Source organism: Thunnus albacares, chromosome 23, assembly GCF_914725855.1.
Source record: "Thunnus albacares chromosome 23, fThuAlb1.1, whole genome shotgun sequence".
Classification (NCBI taxonomy): Eukaryota; Metazoa; Chordata; class Actinopteri; order Scombriformes; family Scombridae; genus Thunnus; species Thunnus albacares.
Window position 1 is genome coordinate 17,155,675 of NC_058128.1, and position 20,464 is coordinate 17,176,138.

Here is a 20,464-nt window from a genome sequence, read left to right on the forward strand (position 1 = left end):
GATTATTTTAAATATTTTAAGTGAATAAATGCAGGAATTAAATTGGCTTCAAAGACAATTTTTAATTATTACAAGCAACCCACACTAAAGAGTACAAAGGTCAGACTGGTAAGTGGATAATACTCTTTGAACCTAGAATGACCACATAACAAGTAAGTGCAGGGCAAAGCAGCCGAAACTAGAGCTGAAACAATCAAGCAGATATTTTATTACTGAAAAATTACATTACATATGATATTTCTCTGTAATTTCGCTCTTAGACTAGTGCAGTGCCCATTCAGAACAGGCCTGTTTGGAACGGGCTGATTGCTTGGCCTCTGTTATTGCTGCTTCAATGCATGAGAAAAATCTCCCATGTGTGCATGTCAGAATGCACAGATTTGATTGGCTGAGTGGCATCACATGAGATGATTTACAACGCATGCAACTGGTCTATGAGTTTCCTGGGCCGCTAAACCAGTGCCGTAAAGGCTGGAAAAGCTGTGCCCGTCAAAAGAGAAACGCTCCGTCAAAATGTAATAATTCTCAATAATTTATCAGTTATAATGAGTATAATGAGCTTGCACTTCCTTGGGTCCTCAGCAATACACCCGCCAAGTGTGAAGTAGAACGGATGAATGGTTCTCGAGATATTTGAAGGACATACACAGAGATTCCTTGCTTTATAGTTAGATAAACTGTGAAATTGATCCCTTGTTGAGAAAATGAACATGATTTGTCTCCACATTGACGTTTTGTGGCCGTTTGGCCTGTATCATAGCACATACTCAAAGGGGTTTGAAATTTCACATTTTCACTTTGATGGTTCATTTACAGAAAGGTGCAGTAACTATTACAGATCTCAAGTGTTTGCCAGGGCCGCGATTCACACCTCACACAAAGCCTGAGCCATCAATAAAGATTAAAAAAAAAAAAAAATAGGCTGCCTAACTAACGCTGGCATGACAAAACATGTAGCCTTGAAAAGAAAGTGGAGAGCTGACTGTGAATGCGGCTATAAGAAAAAAATAACATGTGAGCCATGAATGGGTCCTGGCCTCATATTTGGTGTGAAGTGGTAAGATAATAAAATTTTCCAAAGAGCTGATGGCTGAGGACTTCATTTCACTCCTCATTCCCTTCAAGTAGTTATTGTGCCTCAATTTCCAGTCTGGTTAATGCCAGCTGGTTAATAAAGCTTGAAAATTAGATGGCAAGAGAGGTGTTTATAAAGCTACAAGTGAAGCCAAATGTAGGGAAATGGACACTAAGTCTCTAATGTCCTAAATGGTCATTTAAGCATTAATCTAATATTCTATGTGCTAGAAAAGCTTTGCTACATTTAAAAGATATCATTTTACTGATTTTTATTAACGCTGTGACTCTTATGACTGATTTTATTCCACTCCTGGCTGCTAACATGCTATGATTTATTGTCATTTTACTAATTTAGAGTACTCAATATGTATTCAAACATGTCTATGCGTCACCTTTTTATCATTTAATTAAAAATCTGTGCGTTTTAACATATGTATGACAAATTGTCTTTATTTAAAACAGCATATAAAAATGATTTTTAATTAAGATATTTTAGGATATGCAGACTGAAAGAATCATAATATAATAACAGTGTGTGGGCAGTGTTAGGGCGGTTGAACTTGCAGAATACAATGCATGGGAGAACAGCACATAAGCATTTTGTAGGTGTGTATACAGACACACACATAGAACGAGGATTACGTTTCCTTGAGGGGTCATTTCAGTGTGGCTAGAGAACAGCTGATGTGGCAAACTATCCAACAGATGGAGAGGGGGAGAGGGGATGGAAAGAGAAAATGAGAAGGAGAAAGAGAAAAAGAAAGAAAGAAAGAGAGAGAGAGAGAGAGAGAGAGAGAGGGAGAGAGAGAGAGGGGAGGGGGGTCATTTAGTAATAAACAGCTCCGGTTGTCCTTCAGGCTCAGCAGAACCAAGGCGTGTGTGTCCTCCTGAGTCCATCAGAGGCTGGCAGGGTAGAAACCGCATTCTCTCCTGGTTTTTTTTTTTTTTTTTCCATTCCTCCATTTATAGCAGCCCTCTTCTCCCCATTCTTTCTCATTGACTTAAGTTTCTCTCTTGCTCCTCATCAGATGATGTTTTTGTTTGATCCCTTTTTTTATCCATTTATCTGTCATAGGGGGGAAAAATTATAACGTGTGTGCACAAATCTCTAATTCTTGCTCTCAAATTTTTGAATTTGTGCAAATGAATGAACACAACATGATGTACAGTATTGTTAATATTTTAACATACATACAAATAGGGCTGCATCTAATGATTATTCCCATTATCAATTAATATGTCAGTTATTTTCTTGATTAATCAATTAATTACTTTGTCTATAAAATGTCAAATAGTAAAAAATGCCTGTTATCATTTCAGCTCATTGTGACTTCTTAAAATGTCTTGTTTTGTCCAATCAGCAGCCCAAAATCCAAAGAAATATCAAATCCTCACATCTGAGAAGCTGCAACCTGTTTGGCATTTTTGCTTTAAAAATCACTAAAACCATTATTTGATTATCAAAATAGTTGCCGATTAATTTTTTGTTCATCAACTAATCACTGCAGCTCTACATTGAAGTGATATCTAAGATAACACTTTGTTTATCATGAAAAATCCACACTATGTCCATGACTTAACGATGTAAATATGAAGGAATTTATTCACTATTTATAGACATAGCCGCTAGTCAGCCGCTAACACTTCTGGTTCTCCTTCCTAACTGACCAGTGTAACTAATACAGTAGATAATACAGCTATGGTAATAAGTAGCCATTTGCCCCCACAAATTGTTAATTCAAGACCACAAATGATAAATTCGTGTGCACAAATTTGTCTCCCTCCCAATCTTTCCCCCATGACACCTGCCAGGCTCTGTACCCATCTCTTCTCCATCACTCCATTTCTTCCTTCACATATCTGTCCTCCTCCTCCTTCCATCAACCTTTCTTTGATTCCTCCTTTATATATTTTTCATATTTCCTCCATCGCACTTTTCTTTCCACCATCCGATTCACTGTGCCCTTCTACTTCACTGCTTTTTTTGTGAATTTTACATTTGTACGTCGTCACTTCTTCTTTGTACATCGCTTCTTTACCTCTCTCTTTTCTTTCTTTCTGTCTCTCTCTGCTACACCGACGTTAACGTGGTTAGGTGCTAAGCAAGTGTGAGGGCCGGTACAAGTAATTACATTTGCATTATTGAAGCTGCTGGCTTTAATCAACTGCCCTGCTCTCTCTCTCTCTTCTTCTCTCACCAGCTTCCTCTTTCTTTGTTCATTTCTGTGAACCTCCCTCAAAATCACCTTCTAACACTTTCAAGTTCTCTATCTTGCTTTTGAAAACTCTCTATACCCCTTCTCAACTGCTCACTTTACTTTTCGTGCTTTCTTCCCTGCCACTCTCTGTAATGCTTTTCAATCACTCTTATTTTCTCTCTCTCTCTCTTTTTATCTCATTTTATTTATAGATCATTTTTTAAGGTACTCAAAGACACTTAACATAAGTTAAAATAAGAAAGCGACAAAATCAAAAACATAACACACAACATTAATCACACATCGGCCTGGTTATGGAGGCTTTATGAGTGAAGAGAAGGTCTTTGAATTGGATGGGTTGTAGGACAGGGAATCAGTGGAGGTTCTGGAGGACAGGGGTGATGTGATTCCTCTGTCTTCTGTGACTTTTTTTTCACACTCTCTTCATATTTCATACCTCTGTCTGGCTTTCTAGACAATTTCACTTTGTCTATCTGTCTGTCACAGTCTCCACCTTTCGACTTATAAAATGATTACTTGTATGAAGTTGTTGTTAAAAGGTATGACTGCTCTTCTTGTTTCTCAGCTTTAACATTTTACATCCTGTCTGGCAGATCTTTCAGTTAAAAATGTATGCAAATTTCTATAGAGCTTATATCTCTAAATATATAAAATGTTCAAGTTTTTCAGGTTTCTGAGTATAAGACATTGTGCACCTTTAAGGCCACGGCACAGCGAAAGCTAACAGGATGTGTTGGTAATGAGAGAAAATCAAGCAATTTACTTTCATTATGCTTCCAAAATATGAAGTTGAAGTCTACATTAAGCTAATAACTTATGAAGTACAGCGTGCTTTACATTACTTTCTGTAATGATTGTGTTAATTCTACTTGTGTATTATTTTTTTACAGTTAATCTACAATATTCTATGAACAAATATGTATGTTGTTTAATGACTGCAGTAGCAACAAATGAATGGAGACAGTAACCACACACATTACTAGTCTATCATCCAAACTACAGCAGTGAATCTTGCCAAACTGATGAGCCCCAAAGCACCCAGGCGGTCTCCTCAGTATACGTGCAGCAGCTCAGCATGTATAGGAAATGTTGAGGGCAGCAAGAATGTAGAGGAGATGGTAGCAGCAGCAGCTGTCAATGATGGACTAAGACTGAGAGACTGTGACCATTTCCTGGAAGCAGTGAAGTGCAGACACAGTACTTTTTATTTTTATTCTATTCATTTATTTATTCCCACCAATTTCTACTCATTTAGACCGACGTCTGCCTTGATTCACACCACTGAGACTGAACTGGAATCAGTTTGCATCTTTGTGTGTGCTTGCAGTCCCTCTAAATATGGCTTTTATTCTGATCACAGTTCCTGTTATGCAAGTGCAAAGTAAAGGACTTAGTTGTGCTAAAATTCTTCCAAATAAGTACTTTAATATTATATGTTCTTCCGAGTCAACTTTTATCAGCAGGACTTTTACTTTTAATATTATAAATAGTATCTCATTGTGCTATTATGATTATTTTACTTTTTTTCCCCACTTCGGGTTATGTAATCTCAACTAGATGTAGAAAAAGATGGTAATGCATTTAAGGGCAGGGAGGTTTTTAAACCTCCTGTCTATCTGTGCTTTCAGGTTCCTCGCTTCATCTACCTCCTTTGTTCTGACCCTCTGCTGCTCTCTGACTGTCTCCCTTCCCTTCATTGCACTCTCCATTCTTTTTTCTCTATTCTCACTTATCCCCCTTCCTCATCTTCTACATCTTTCCTCCTTCCCTCTATCAAACTCCAACTCTTCCCCTTGCCCACATTTTTCATTTCCTTGTTTATTTTCATCATTCTGGTGGTGCTAATGAGGCTAGACTTGAGTAAGTGTTTTGAACATGTGATTATGTCTCCTCTGCTTTGTTTTGTTCCCTGGTGTTTTATTTTGTTCCATGCTGCACTGCATTTTATTTTGTGATCGATTGATGTTTAGTTAGATTTGGGGATTTTTTTTCCCCCCATGAGATATAATGGAGAAATTTCTCTTTTTTCACATTCTTTCCTCCCTTTTCAGCACATTTATTACTCCATCATATTAATCTCTTTTCCTCCACTTCCCTCTTATTCTGTCTTCACCTGCTTCCCTTCCTTTTTTCTCACCTTGTTTCCTCCTCTCCTCTCCTATTCCCCATTCCAATCCCCCTCCCCTGCTTTCACTCTCTCACCTCCTTAATCCTTTTTTTTTTTGGTCTCATTTTCTATTTTCTCCCTTTTTATGCCTTCCTTCTTCCACTCACTCCCTTCTCTTTGTCAAATCCAATATGTTGGATCTTTGATCAGCTGAGGCAACAGGAGGAAACTCTCACATCTTCATTATTCATACATTCTCCTCTTCTCCCGCCATCTGTCCATCCACTAAATCTGACCCAGCAAGAAAAGTGGAACCGACCCGGTCCGCTGAACGAAAGGACACACAAGCACATAAAGTCTCTCTTTCTCATCCAGGTGTCAACAGCCTCTCGTTCTCTCCTTCTTTGTTCATTCCGTCGCTCGCTCTCCCCCTCTTCTCTCTCAGTCAGCTGAATCAATAGCTCCTCTTCACCTCTCAGTCCATTCTATTAGAGACAACAATGGCTCCACGCTGGACTAAGATTGCCTCCTATTGTGGCACCGGATGTCTATCAGCGAGTTGGACAGAACCAACACAACAACGCTGCGAGGGTACGTGTGTGTGTGAGAGAGAGAGGGAGAAAAAGAGACGTAAGGACAGAGGAGAGAGGAGAGAGAAAGAGAGAGATGACAGGTAAAGATAAAGGGTAGACAATAATGGACGTTCATTGTTGGAGAGAAGACTGAAGGACAGGGCAGTGATCCGTTATTCTCTGGTACGTGTGTGTCGGTGTGTGAGAGCGAGAGAGAGAGAGGCAGAAAAGTGATTATATGAGAGAGATGACAGGTTGCGATAAGGTGTAGACAAAGGTGTAGGTAATTACAGTTGTTCAAAGCTACAAGAGGACTGGCCATATTTCAGTCCGTTGTCTCGCTCGTGTGCGTGTGTGTGTGTCTGTGTGTGTGTGTGTGAACGTTTATGGTCTCAAGTTTGAGGGCAGTAAACTTGACTGTGTATTGGCAGTCCACAACTTTCAGACCCAGCAAGCATACAATAGCGGTTTTAAGTGGCCACATCCCAAACAAGTGTGAAAAGCCTGCCATCAGAGAGAGGCAATTCATCTTACAAATGATGGTCTTCACACAGTCGCTGCTAAGCGTGCAATTCATGGTGTTGCACTCGGTTTTACACACAAAAAAGTATACAAATACAAGCTGAAAAAGAAATGCCTACTTTCTCACATTTTGCACATCTGGCCAAAGGCTGAATGAGGTGCTTGTTGGACTGTTGGTTTTTCAGAAAGTAACAGACTCTGTTCAACAGTCTGGGTTGTTCATGTACTCACTATAGACTATGAACTAATGATATCATGGACCTTCACAGCCAAACACAAAATTATTGAAGTACAGGGTTTATTATACCCTTGTTGAGATGGATGATGGGAACATAATGGTCATATAATCTTTGTTTAATTTCTTGCTTTCTCTCTCTGTTTGTTTTTCCTGCATCTGATAGATACTGTATATTGGAGGAGGTAGAAGACTTCGAGGCATAGATCAGATCAGCAATGTCTTATCCCTGCTGACCGAGCACTGCTAATATTAAAGCAATGAAACACTGGCTAACTCTCAAAACGTTGACCTATTGCTTTCACATCGTCCACAAAGACCAACCCAGAACTGCTTATTTACAACAGCAAATTCAACAGCTGTTTTGTTCTATCACAAGAAAGTACATGTTGGAGATAGTTAACAAGCACTTTGATACTGCCCTTGTGAACATATTGTGCTATATAAATAAACCTGTCTTGCCTTTCGTGACCCCGTAACGTAATCAACACCACTTGTCAGTCTGCTAACAAGTTTTCATCCAGCATAACAGTGAATTTTCTACTCTTATTACATAACTGTCTCCATCCATCCTTCCTGTGCCTGATTTTCCAGCTTTAGCCTTTATCCTCATCCCCCCCCCCCTTCCAGCAGCTGTTACTGCTTCCATCTCTACTGACCTGCATGTAAGATAGCTTAGCTAACATGATGCCTTTTAATGTGTGAAAGAAAAGGAAACAAAGAGGAGAGAAAGTATGTACAAGTGAGAACAAGAAAATCAGAGGGAGGTTGAGTGTTTTAAGGTCTAAGTTGTTCTCTAACAGTGGCTACATTTAGTTGCACACCAATAAGGCTCGGAAGACAGACAATACAAACATGTATACAAGAACGCTGTCAAGCATCACACACATAGACACACCAGCTGGCTGTGTGTGTGTGTGTGTGTGTGTGTGTGTGTGTAGGTGGCAGATTGAGTGACAGCCCAAGGTGACGGTAGGGATCCCTTTGGGACCTCAGAACAGGACATGGCGTCTGGTTTGGTCTGGCTACCGTCTGCTAGACGTCGGTTCTCGGACCCCTGTTCCCGCTCGAGGGAGACCCCATCTCTAGCTGGCACCGTGGAAACAGATGGTTGCCTTGACAATGAGCAGACACACACCGACTGGTTTGTGCTCCAAGGGAGGGGATGGAGACAGCTCAGACGTGGAGGAGCAAGAGAAGGAGCTGTTGACCATTAAATCGTTGCATATTTTACACTAATTAAATTCTGTTTATTGATTGTGTTGATGCCTTAACTGCAGCCGGGTTCACTTGATAAGAGTTTGTGATAAAGTTAAACAGCTGATCTTTTTTAGCATCTGGAGCATCTTAGCAGAGAACCTGACATACAATACCTGATTCAAAACTTTAATTATTATTATTGCTAGGTAAAACTTCGTAGCCAAAAAGTTGTAGTCAACTGAATGTATACAAGTATCTTTTATGTTCTTTGAGGTTAAATTAAAAGCTCCGACTGTGTGCCTGCTTAACAGATTTCCTAACAAGTTTGCATCATGCAACAGAGTAGTATGTCAAACTACGGCATGCAAACCAAAAAAAGGGTCAGAGGCATTTTCGTGTTGGACCCCCATTTGTCATGACTAGCATTGAAATATAATAAGTTCAGATCCCAGGGTGAAATTAAATTTCTCAAAGTTAGGTCTTCGGTGGAAAAAATACATTTCAGAGCCCCTGCTGTAAAAGGCATATCTGCAGAATTAGCATAAAAGGCAGGTTTTCATCTGCTGGCTTTAAAACAGAACCCTCGGGGGTGTGCTGGTGGAATAATGGACTTTTTAAACTTTTTGACTTCCATTTCCCTCTCTGGGCATGGCAGGTAAGACACGCGCTCGCCGGCTGTGCATGGGCAGCACATAGCTGTTACATACTGAGTGCGCTTCCAGCTGTCTATACCTGTAAACTGTAAGGAAGATTAGAATCACTCTGACGCTTTGAGTGACTGTTACTGCGCACATTAATAATACATTACGGTTTGGGATTAACAGGACATGTTTAAATCAACAGCACAATATTGGACGGAGATGACAGTTCCATTTAAAGTCTTTGAAACGGCAGATATGGAACCATTTTAACAAGTTAAATTAATCAAGTGAGCCAGAGGCGCTGTCCAATTTAGCACAGCACAGACTAATTGGCTGCTGGAGAGACTGGGGTAACATTGAGGTCGAATTAACAGAGTTGTGTCTCAAATGGGTAAATGTAGAGGAGGATCCATTTTTGCTCATCGGTTTTATGTTTAGCTGTCAATCTAATTCATCCTAATTCTTAGATAATTATGATGGGTTAGCAGGTGAGGAAGAGTAGTTTTTAAAAGCACTTTAATGGATCACATGGCTGGATAATAATGAACAAACACTGGCCCATTTCAACATGACTAATGTGCCCCTTTCCAGTCCGCTAGCTTAGGTGGTTCAGACATGTTTTTTGATCATGTCAGAACTACAGTCAATGTGGCTACTGTGAGCTGCCTGTTTGATGTGTAAATGGGCTGTGGAGAAGCTGTGTGTGCTGTTACCCCGTTGATGCTGTTGTGTGATGGCACACACGCATATACACACGCTCACACCAATGCTTGTCCGTTTAACGGTGCCTTAAAGGTCGTGCCAGGATAGAGGAACTGCTGTCTTCACTCATTTACCCCTGAAACTGTCACTCACTGTCTGCTCAAGCGATGTGGGGGGGGGGGGGGAGGATTGTGTGCAACATGTTCTGGTGTGTGTGTGTGTAGGCCTAGATGACAGCTTTAATTTTATCAATGGTTGTCTTACAGTCCCAAGCCATTAAAGGGGGCATTCAAGGATGTGAACATGACAATTTTTGTGCATTTTAGTCCTTTTGAAGTGTGAAGTCTAACAGAAAAAATGTGTTACTCACAAAATAAAACATCCTTTTTTTTTTGTACAAGACATCTTTACAAGTAAATCTGACATTAAACTTGCCTGAAAACGACTGATCGCTCTAAACTACCTTCTACCCCAGCCTGCGCTTTTGGAGGAGGGGGTTGCGGCGCTGCCAATTAAAACAGCAGCTCATTAAAGAAGCTGCTTAAGTGAATTGACAGCCAAAATAGAAGAAGTATAAGTAAGTAAGTAAGTATATAGAGAAGCATGGTAGTGAATCTCTAAAACCAGAGTTAATGGCCAATTTACTGTATTAAAAGATAAGGAAAAAAAAACAACTTTCAAGTATTTTCACTGTACATCAGGTAATTATATAAAATTGCAGGAAAAGCACACTAGCTGTGGTTCATGGATGGATGGGAAAAAGTTAATTTCTCTCCACAACAAACCACGAAAAGGTTTCCCGACCATTTAGTGGTTTCCAAAGCATCCTTCTATGAGCATTGTGATGCAATTAAACTCCTTTAAATATTTTACACAAATTGGTCCAAAACAGTGTGGAACCATTTCCAGAGGATATACTGGATATATAAAGGTGCTTTAAAGGCAGTGGGAAAATGTAATTGCGCTGACAGACTACCTTTCTCTCTAACCCCCAGACCCCCACCTTTAGGCCCCCAGTTAAGTGTAGTGTGTAGTGGATGTGAGAGGGTTTGAGATGAGGTCAGGGCAAAGGATCACCAACTAATTACGGTGCTGAGGCACTCAGCCTCCGTCAGATTGTTTAGAAAGCATTAGGGGGGGAAACATGGCCTTCCCTGATGCATTGCACATAATTAGCTCGGAGCCAAGGTCACAAACAAACACAAGCACGGGGACAACACACAAACAAACACACACACACCCTATTCTTCTCTTTTACTTCCTCTGCTTTCTCTCCTTCTTGCTCTCTCCGGGGCAACAAGCCACAGTGTCTATTAATTTCTTAAATGAATAGCCTAGCAATTGGTTGTAATTTATGGATGTGCACACACACACACACACACACACACACAATTACCTTTAGTGTCGGGCCGGGCAATATATCAGGTTTCATATTATGTAGTGTATTTTTGACGCACAATATGAAAATGTAACTACAGCCAGACTCAGGGCGTTTCTTTCACCCCTTTAACACTAATTTCCATACAACAGTAAGCATACTGCCAAATCAATACGTTGAAAGACTAACTGCTGCGGCTGTTCCTCTTAAGTGTTACTTTAGATTAGGGTCATTGACCCAGCTGGGGAGACTTGGCACATGCTTCTTTAACTGTGCCAGAAAGGAATGATTAGAGTAGCTGTGTTGAAATACAAACACAACCTGTAACACTCAGGCCATAACTATTAGAACCAAACAGAATCATTTTCAGCACCGAAAGATATTAGAATGTAGTCGAATGTGTCAAAATGTTTTAACGTTTTCCACTTTTTCCTCACAGCAATAATAGCAGACAAAGGTACTCTGCTGCATTGCAGAAGAATTGGTGCTTTAATCAAGCATAGAGAGATGGTTAAAACGTGTTTTACAACCGAGACAGAATTGAGGATTGTAAGTAACAGTGCTGCTGTTGAGGGAGAATCTACCGCCAGCCCAGGCAGGCACGTTCAGAATTGACAGATGGCTCAACCATGATTGCTGAGAGCGAGGTCGATTAAGAAAGCTGGTGGGCAAAGGGTTTGAGAAAAAAAAATGATGAAACAAAATGAAGTTTTGTGCTGCGGTCCGTATGCAATTATCTGGTCTCCAGACACTCAAGCCTGCTTTAGAATATGCAAGACAATCATATTCCTTAAACCCACAGAAAAGCTGCTTCATACATACTGCAATGCTCACACTGTAAAAGTCCTGCAGGCTTCACAAGGAACAGGAGTCTCAAACCACCTGAACGTTTAACACTGTACATGTAAACATGCTTTTTTAGGTTTTTTTGTATTGATATGTCAGGCACACACGCCCAAGGCTGAGCAACAATACAACCTTGGGTGTTTAAAGAACCAGTGTGTAGGATTTAGTGGTACCGAGCAGTTAGTATGCAAATTGCAATAAACTGAATGTAAAAGCTACAGCACTAACAACAAAGAAACAAGTGATTTAGCTTAAAACCACATGTTAATATGACCTTCCTGTAATGTGAAGGACTCGCCAGTGCTGTTAATACTACTGAGAAGCAACGTCCCAACATACTGTTGTACACAGCTTCCAGCCACTGTCAGCTCATTGTTTTGGATCATGGGTTATCAAAGTCTGACACTGTTGTCCCGCTCTCAGACAATGTTGAGACAACTGCTTGTCTTACTTCGATTTGAGGGATAATCATGCTCTCAGTTTTAGAACTACAGTTCCCATAATGCTCTGGCTTTTAGCAGATTTATGGATTTATGGTTTATTTGCGATGCACATCATATATGGTGATATATCTGGGAAGTGTAAGTATGCCTCCACCAACCAGTCTACAGTCAAGTTGCAGTTTACATACATGTCTGTCCAGACTCATAATATTTGTAGTGAAGACTTAAAGGAATGAAATAAAAAGTATTAAGTGTGTTTTCCTTGTATATGTTCACATGCTCGGCCAGTAAAGCTGATTCTGAACACAAAGTTGTAGCCATGACAGTAGACAAAGCTTCAGATATGGATGTTGCTGCTAAGAAGCCACAAATTCTAAAACATGGATGCTTCACACACACCTTCAATCCGGCAGGACAGAAGATCTATACAATCACTACAGTTTCAATGTGGGCACCCAAGATTAGGGTCACCAATTTGGTAGTGACTTATGGTGTTGAATAATGGCCAGAAAAGTGTTTTTGCAGAACATTATGCTGAAAAGTTGACTTTTGACCTCTGGGATATAAAATGTCATCACTTCATCATTTTATCCTATTAGACATTTTTTCTGAAACTTTATAATTAGTGTATGAATTCTTGAGTTATGGCCAAACACGTGTTTTGTCAGGTCACAGTGACCTTGACCTTTGACTAACAAATTCTGTTCATTTTTGAGTCCAAGTGGATGTATGTGCCAAATTTGAAGAAATTCCCTCTGGACATTCCTGAGATATTGTGTTCACAAGAATGAGATGGATATACAGACAGACAACCTGAAATCATAATGCCTCTGACCAAGGCTGTCTGCAGCACAGAGGCATAAAAATACGTGTATCGCGTCTGTGTGTTCAGATTTGACTGAGTTATGACTCAAAGACAGAGTATTGAGTGTGAGTACTGACGCAAATTGCGCCTCACATCTCTCCCACCGCGCCCGCCTGCCTTCAACTCCCTTGTGCCACCCCGGGGAGGCTCGCCTCGCAGTTTGAAAACCTCTCTTTTTGGATCAACGGCCTATATGGTTGGTAAGATTTCACCCATGGGCTACATTCTTGTAGGAGACAGTGGGAGAATGAGCATGTACAGTGTGTTGATATGAAAGTATAAAAGTATATTGTGAGCGATTTATCAGAGTTTCTTCTTAGACAACCTACATCTTTTCGACACACATACACATATGCTTACCTGGATGCCGTCCAGCAGTTTGCTCATGCACCAGAAGCTGTCAGCCTCAATGTTCCTCAGAGCCTCTTCCTGGAGACTGGACACGTCAAAGTTTTCCACTTCTTCCTCTAGAGAAGAGAAAGGAGAACAGAGAGAGTGAGAAAAAAGCGGTGCAGTGGGAAGAGATGGAAAGAAGGAGAGAGACAGCCTGAGGCGGGAAAGCAAAATGGGGCGGGGGTGGGGGTGGGGGGGGGGGGGGGATAGGGAATGGGGAGAGAGAGGTAAAGAGCAATTCAGGTCTACCAGCTCAGCAGGGGCTCCGTCATAAGCCCACCACTCAGGAAGGGAACAAGAAAGTCAGCGGTACGAAGGGAGGACAAACTGAACGGGGAGTGAGGGAGCGAGGGAAGAGGTAAGGGGGCGGGTTATGAAAGAGGTGTATGAAAAGAAATGAAGAAGCTGACAAATTGAAGCTCGAGAATAAAGTAGGGATGAAACAATGCGGAGAGTACGGCGGCTGAGGGTGTGGGAAGAAAATAAATAGCGAAGTAAAAGAGTAATGGAGCAGCCAAACGATTATCATCTTTTAAAACAGCGCTTCAACCGTTTTCCATGGCTACTTTGAGCATTTAGAAAATGTCACACGGTCTCCACGCACACAGCATAATATATACTTTTTATACTGCGGACACAGTGAATGTATTTAACATATATTCTGTCTGAGCGACTGAACTTATTGAAGTTAAATTACCACTCATGTTGTTAGTTTTTCAAGTCTTGCCTCCATACTGCATAACGCACTCTTTATTTAGTTTTACCTTGCATTCTTATACTTTTTTTTTTATTTTTGCTGAGATTTGTCTGCATTTTATGACTTCACACTTTTACTTTGACTAGAAAGGGAGGGGGGCGCGGGCACAGCAATTGTAAAGAGGGAAATGAAATATGTAAGATGATAAATAAAGCAGAATTTTTAAAATTTTCAGACATATCCTAGAAATGTGGTAAAACTACACAGCGAAAAACAATATCCAAGCAGCGAGCACACTGAGTCCCCAGTCATCTCCAGTGGGTGACTTCAACGATGGGTGTCATCAGATGTCATTAACGGCAGTAGTGTGTGACGGACTGCAGGGGCTTTGACGGGCTTCTGACAAGCCACTGACAGCCAGTGGAGAGGAGATGGGACGAGACTGATTAACAATGATCTAGAGAGAAGAAGAAAAGAGAGAGTGGAGGACAGAGAGAAAAAAGGAAAGTGTGTGTATGTGTGTGTGGTCATATTACAAAAAAAAAAAAAAAAAAACGGAGTTTGGTATATGAATTTGTGCGAGGTAGTGCGTTCCTACTAGACACACACACACACGCACGCACACACATACACAGGACCTGGCAGCTCTGCTTGGTATCCTTGGCAACCCCAGTGGAATGTTGTCAAGGTTGTAATGAGCATGCTCAGTCTGACAGACAGACAGACAGACAGGGAGCTGGCAGTGGGCCAGGACTACAAAGCCACTAACAACTAGGCTGCATGCGCGTGCGTGTGTGTGTATATGTGTGTGCGCTCGTTCCAACATCCTGCCATGGAGGCGCTCTCATCATTGTATGGTCTGCTTGAAGTCAGGTTAGGACGGACAGAAAGCAGAGAAAGAGGCTACAGTTCATTCATTTCAGTGAGACCTTTCATCCTATCGCACCGGGACGGATCGAGGTCTCCAGACGTGCAAAAATCAAATTTTGTTCACATAGCTACCAGATCTTTAATAACAGATATGGAAGTGGTCAGGGCTGTATTCTGATTAAATGTCAGCATAGTTCATTCTAACCATGATACCAACACAAGCAAAGAGGGGGAAAAAAAACAACAGAAAAGCAAAATGTAATACAGCTGCAGGACACATAACGGCTATTATTAGTAAAATATACAGATATATAATCTCATAAAATCCAATTATTGGAATGAGATCTTAAAAAAAAAAAAATCCCAGTGTATTGGATTGTGTAACCAGAGAAGAAGAGGTCATCCACCAAGAAATATTATGAGTCAGAGACAGCTGATGGGATAAAAACTCTTAAATTGAGGCCACAGCAGAAGTCAACTACAATCAACTAGACCTAAATGTAGTGTCAGAGCAACTTGCTATTCCAGCAAGGCAGAGACAAAGGAGGCCACCATCTGACCAATTTTGAGTCAGTATTTAATTTGATAGCTCCTCTATAGTCATGCAGAACACAATGACGTTACATGAATACAGCCTTTCTCTGAGGGATGCGGTGGCTCTGGGCACCGGTCGTGGTATTAAATTTGTAGTTGAAAAGATTAATTGTAAACAATCTGACTGGCAATTCGCACGGTGTCGTTGCTGATTAACAAGGTGTTGAAGTGCCTTCGCTCTGCCGTTTGGGGAGACCCTGAGTGTCCCAAAGTCTCAAATCAGTCTTTGTCATGGCTAAAGCCTTGCTGTCAGGCTCGGTTTCAACCGTAGACCTTGACTCTGGAGCAGACTGAAAGGGACGGCTTCCAAGAATCCAGTGGTCATAGTGGAACTGGGCATAGCTCATCACAATAACAAGGACACACATGAGGAAGGGCTAAGAGGAGGAGAGACTGAGGCCGCGCGCTGGGACTCACTGCGGCTGGATGGCGAGGCAACAGTGCCCCCTGTGATCACTGGTGGAACTGATTATAACACCCAATAAGTGGCTTTACACGGATGAATGCTCAAAAACAGTCAAAGCTCAGGTCATTAGTCATTTTCATGGCCAGGTAGTCCAGACAGCTCTTTCTGTTCACTGTTTAAAGGATAAAAGAATCAAAGCTGTGTGCTAAATGTCTGATAATTTAACACCGAGTAGTTGAATTCAGTTTTCATGACCCACTTGATCCATCTTTAAACTAGTGTTTTGGTAGAATAATAATAAAAAAAAAAGGCCCCAGTAGGCCACCTTGAATACCTCGGAGTGTGTGTCTCAGTTGCCCTGCCTTCAAAAGAAGAAACCGCTAATTACTTTCACTAGATCCATGCCTCAGTAGAAATTCCTTCAAGATATTCTCTTGGTGATTACTTTTGGAGCTCTGCCTCCACACTAAGGACCAGCTGACAATACATGTCTGGGACATGATCCGTGTCTCAGTAGAAATTCTTTACAAATAAGAACCAAGGGAATTTGTGGAAGTTCAAGCTTCAGTGAGCCTCGCACCAGAGGACGGTAGTCTCAGTGGCATTAGTTCTGTGTGAGATGGGGCCCCCCTTAAGTCATCTTTTACCAAATATTATTCTTCAGAGGAAGAGTGGCAGCTGTTGAGAAAAGCGGGTCTGGCGTGAACTCACCTTAGTAGGAGAAGAGGGCTTGTTTGATGAAGCCAACTCTCTCAGACAAACAAACTCGCTTGTCTCGGCGCAAACAAAGATGCTCCGAAAGATTTTGTGATCAAATTGGCAGAACGGCACTGCAGACCACAGACTCGGGAGGCAGAGCCAAGGAGTGCCACATGCATCCACACACACAGAAGAAACAAACGTACACAACACAGAGCTGTAATTGTCTGCTTGAAGTCAGAATCATACATTTTCTTTGATGTTTGGTCTCGATGTGACAGAGAAAAACCCCAAAACTGATTGTTGCGGAGGGAAATGTTTAATTCAGGAATCCAAACTTTCTCCAACAACCCGAATTTTAGGTGAACTATTATTCTCTTGACATACTTTCAACTCTGCCACTTCATGTCTCCTTCTCTTATCTCATTTTATATGTTGGCTTTACTCTAGTAGTCTGGTGATCTCTCCTTCGGTACATCAGTGCTTTTCCTCTCCACATTCTCTCCTCCCTTGTTCCCTCCACTTCTTCTATACAACCATTTGACATCTATTCTGTTGCTATCGCTATCCTGCCTCTCAGGGCACTTTTTTCCACCACCGTCCCGAATCTCTCCGAAGTGAATGTAAACCGTCCAAAAATCTAAATGTTGTTTCTTTACTTTGTAAAGCAAGACAGAGTTTGCCTGGGGCCCCAAATCACTAAATCCACCACTGTTGATGTATGAGTGGTTTTTTTACTTTAAAGATTAGAGATGCTTCTTTCAGTAATTGTGAACGTTTCCATGGTGAACTGTACCTTGGTAATACAGTTTCATATTCATGTACTATGTTTGCTGCGGTCCCGTTTCTGCTCCTGGTAATCCCTGTGGTCCGCAAGATTGCACCAATTTCTCCTGTAACCTCTCTTGTATAATTGTAAAAATGATTGTTATTAGTGTCTGTATATTTCCTAGTATTCCCCGTTGTTAGTTTGCTTAGTTGTGAGTCAGTAATTCGAGCCTGACGAAAAATGAAGCTGAGCAACAGCTCTGCTCTGCTCTCTGCTATGTTCACATTTTAGAGAATGTTATTCATATTTTCCTTACAAATGGTGTATTATTTCACTACCCGTGAGCCATCTGCTATTAATCAGAATGTAACTTTTTATGACCTGAAGTGTTCAAGGCTAGTTTATAACAAAAAAGACCAGAATAATATATTGAAATCGTCTAATTGTATGCTTTAGCTAATATACTCACACACAGCGCTGTAGCACTGTGTTTAGTTTAACCAGTGCAGTGATAGTAACTATAGTAAGAGCATGAGAAGACGCGCTCAGCTCGGTTTGTCATTTGCAGTAGTTTTAAACAAACAGATAAATAAATAAATAATCCCTTTCGTCCCTGAGGCGTCCCAGGGAAGATCTCTGTTCGTCCCAGACACATTCTCTACCATCCCCAGGACGACAGGACGCTGTTAGTCTCGAGCCCTGCTGCCTCTCCAAGCTGTTCTCCTGCCCCTCTCCACGCCTCTCCTTCCTAGTGGCCACAGAGCCAGTTTCCTGCCAGGCCCCAGGGCTCATTTCCTGTTTGTCCTGGCGCAGGGGGCAACTTGTCCAGAGAGACCAACTGCTTGGTCACTGCCAGCTGTGAGCACTTGGCACAGCTTGGCATGCAGAGCCGGGTTACACCTCCGGAGACCGAGTGCGGGGGCCTACATGCGCACAAGCGTGCACGCGCCCGAGCACACACAACAAACACACGCACGCCAGTGCTGCCATCTGCCCTCTACAACTATGGGCCACAAGGTAATGTGATGTAAGATGATAAACGAGCTAGTTTAGCCTGATGTAATCATAAAGTCTGTGTGTGTGTGTGTGGTGAGTCAGAGTGTGTCTGTGCAGACAGCAATTGGCAATAAAAAACAGTCCCATTTGACAACCTTCTGTTGGTTCAGATTAATCACAAGCAAACCTGAGTTGCCGACCGCCAGAGCTGTTGGTTTTAACAAGATTTCACCACCAAAGCTCATAAGATCACATGAAGTGGTGCAGTCATTACTTATCATTTACAGCAGCGGTTCAGCTTAAATCTAATGAATCTAATGACTTACAATTTGGGTGCGGATTCCAAACATGTTACAATCCACTTTCCGCTTTCAGAATGACACCCAAGTGACAGAGCCGAAGGCTTGACACTTAAAAATGAGACACGCGTTAGCTGCTGGAGAGACATGTAATACTGCCACCTCCCCACACCTCAGACGAACCCCCATCCCACCTCTCACTCAGGCTTCTGCAAGGGGGGAAAAAAAAAAAAAAAAAGATTTCCTCACCGTGGTACAATTAGTGTGATAACACTGTTGTTAATGAGAGCTGAACATTTTCCAGAGAGGTGGCATTCATACTGTCGGATAATTAAGAGGCGAGTCAACCTGGCAAACCTGGTGTCACCACCGCACTGACAGCACACACGCACACACACATATATGGAAATATACGGAAACACAGGAGACTGAGAGAGTGCAATGAGAATAGAATTATGGTGGTGCAAGAAACAAGATGTGAAGATATGAAAATAGACAGCTGGAGGTGAAGGATGGTAAGGGTAGGAGTGTGTGTGTGTGTGTGTGTGTGTGTGTGTGAGAACAGGTGATATGAGTGGAGGAGAAAGAAAAGATAATTGTTTCCATAATTTGAGTGAATAATCTTTCTCGTGAAACAAGCCCTTTGATTTCCATGAATCTTTGCCGTCATGAGACCAAGAAACTTATTGGTAGTCTGCTGTCTAGTTTCCAAAAAAGCAAGTCAATGGGAAGTCATCTAATGTCTTTATTTCATAGCTCTTAGAAGTTACAAGGTTTTCCTTCAAAGTACACCACAAAGCTTACTCATTCAAAGCATTGAACATCAGCCTCGCCAGTGATAAGGAAGGCTTTAGGCCATAAAATCTACACAATCACTACAACCATGTTCCCATCTCCCACTATCAGCACTATAAGCTGTGTGTCCATACATCAAACAGTAGGCCCCACAGCTGTTGGCAAGATAATGTAAGTCCTTGACATCAAATGGAATACAGTTATTAATACCATATCTGCCTATGTGCAGACACATAACGATCCACTTACCCCGAGGTGAGATGGTGTCTTGTATGAGGAAGCTAAGGCCACCGCATTGCATTAACTGTTGCTACTGCTGCCAATGTCTCTATTCAGACTACAAGCCCTCCCCAACGCCACCCCCTGATATTGGCCAGTGGCGCGTTTGTACAATGCAGATGTGTGTGAAAACGTGATTTAACATACGCGGTGCTGGCGACATGCTCAGCTCTACGATGGTGTCACCGTAGCGATGCCAGAGAGACGCAACGTTGCCTGGGATGTGGTTCGTTTGTGCGTTACACCAAAGCTTTCCAATTCTACAGTGGTGACACACAAAAGGGGGAGCAGGCATTGAAAAATGAGGCAACAATTGGTCTCATTAACCAGATATGTATTGTTTAACATTTGTATTAAGTAATGAATCTGAAGTATAAAGCTGAAATGATTGATTAAGTTATTATTCAGCTAGTTGACCAAATATTAATCAAAATTCATTCATTCAGAAGTTATTTAAGTTTTAAAAAAGATTTAAAACACAGATTCGACTTCTCAAATTTGAGGGTTTTCTGCTCTTATCAATGTTAATTCAATACTTTTGGGTTTTATACTGTTGGTTGGATGAAACAAGCAATTTTAAGATGTAACCTTGGGCTGTTTCAACTTTGCAATGGGTATTTTTCAAATATTTATGGCATTTTAAAGAGTAAAAGTTTTATCAATTTATCTGAAAAATAGTCAACGGAATAATCTGCAATTAAAATAATCATTAGCTGCAGCCCTACTTTGCTCTATGCACTGGAAATGACTTGTTCTGTCACAAACGACAGAAGAGTTGGTCGAGTAAGATGGGTTTGAATGCATGTATGTACACAGGCATCAACCGGGACAGCCGCTTAATGCAGTTGCTCTTTTCGCAC

The 20,464-nt window shown here is 41.4% G+C and overlaps 1 protein-coding gene across 3 annotated transcripts in view; it reads right to left on the reverse strand.

Annotated features, from left to right (window-relative positions):
• Positions 1–20,464, reverse strand: part of tbc1d22a (TBC1 domain family, member 22a) — a 133,120-nt gene that overhangs the window by 54,503 nt on the left and 58,153 nt on the right. For all 3 annotated transcript variants that reach the window (XM_044343296.1, XM_044343294.1, XM_044343295.1), the window contains one exon: positions 13,168–13,274. In XM_044343296.1, coding sequence (XP_044199231.1) covers positions 13,168–13,274 — 107 coding nt within the window. The remainder of the gene's footprint in view (positions 1–13,167; positions 13,275–20,464) is intronic.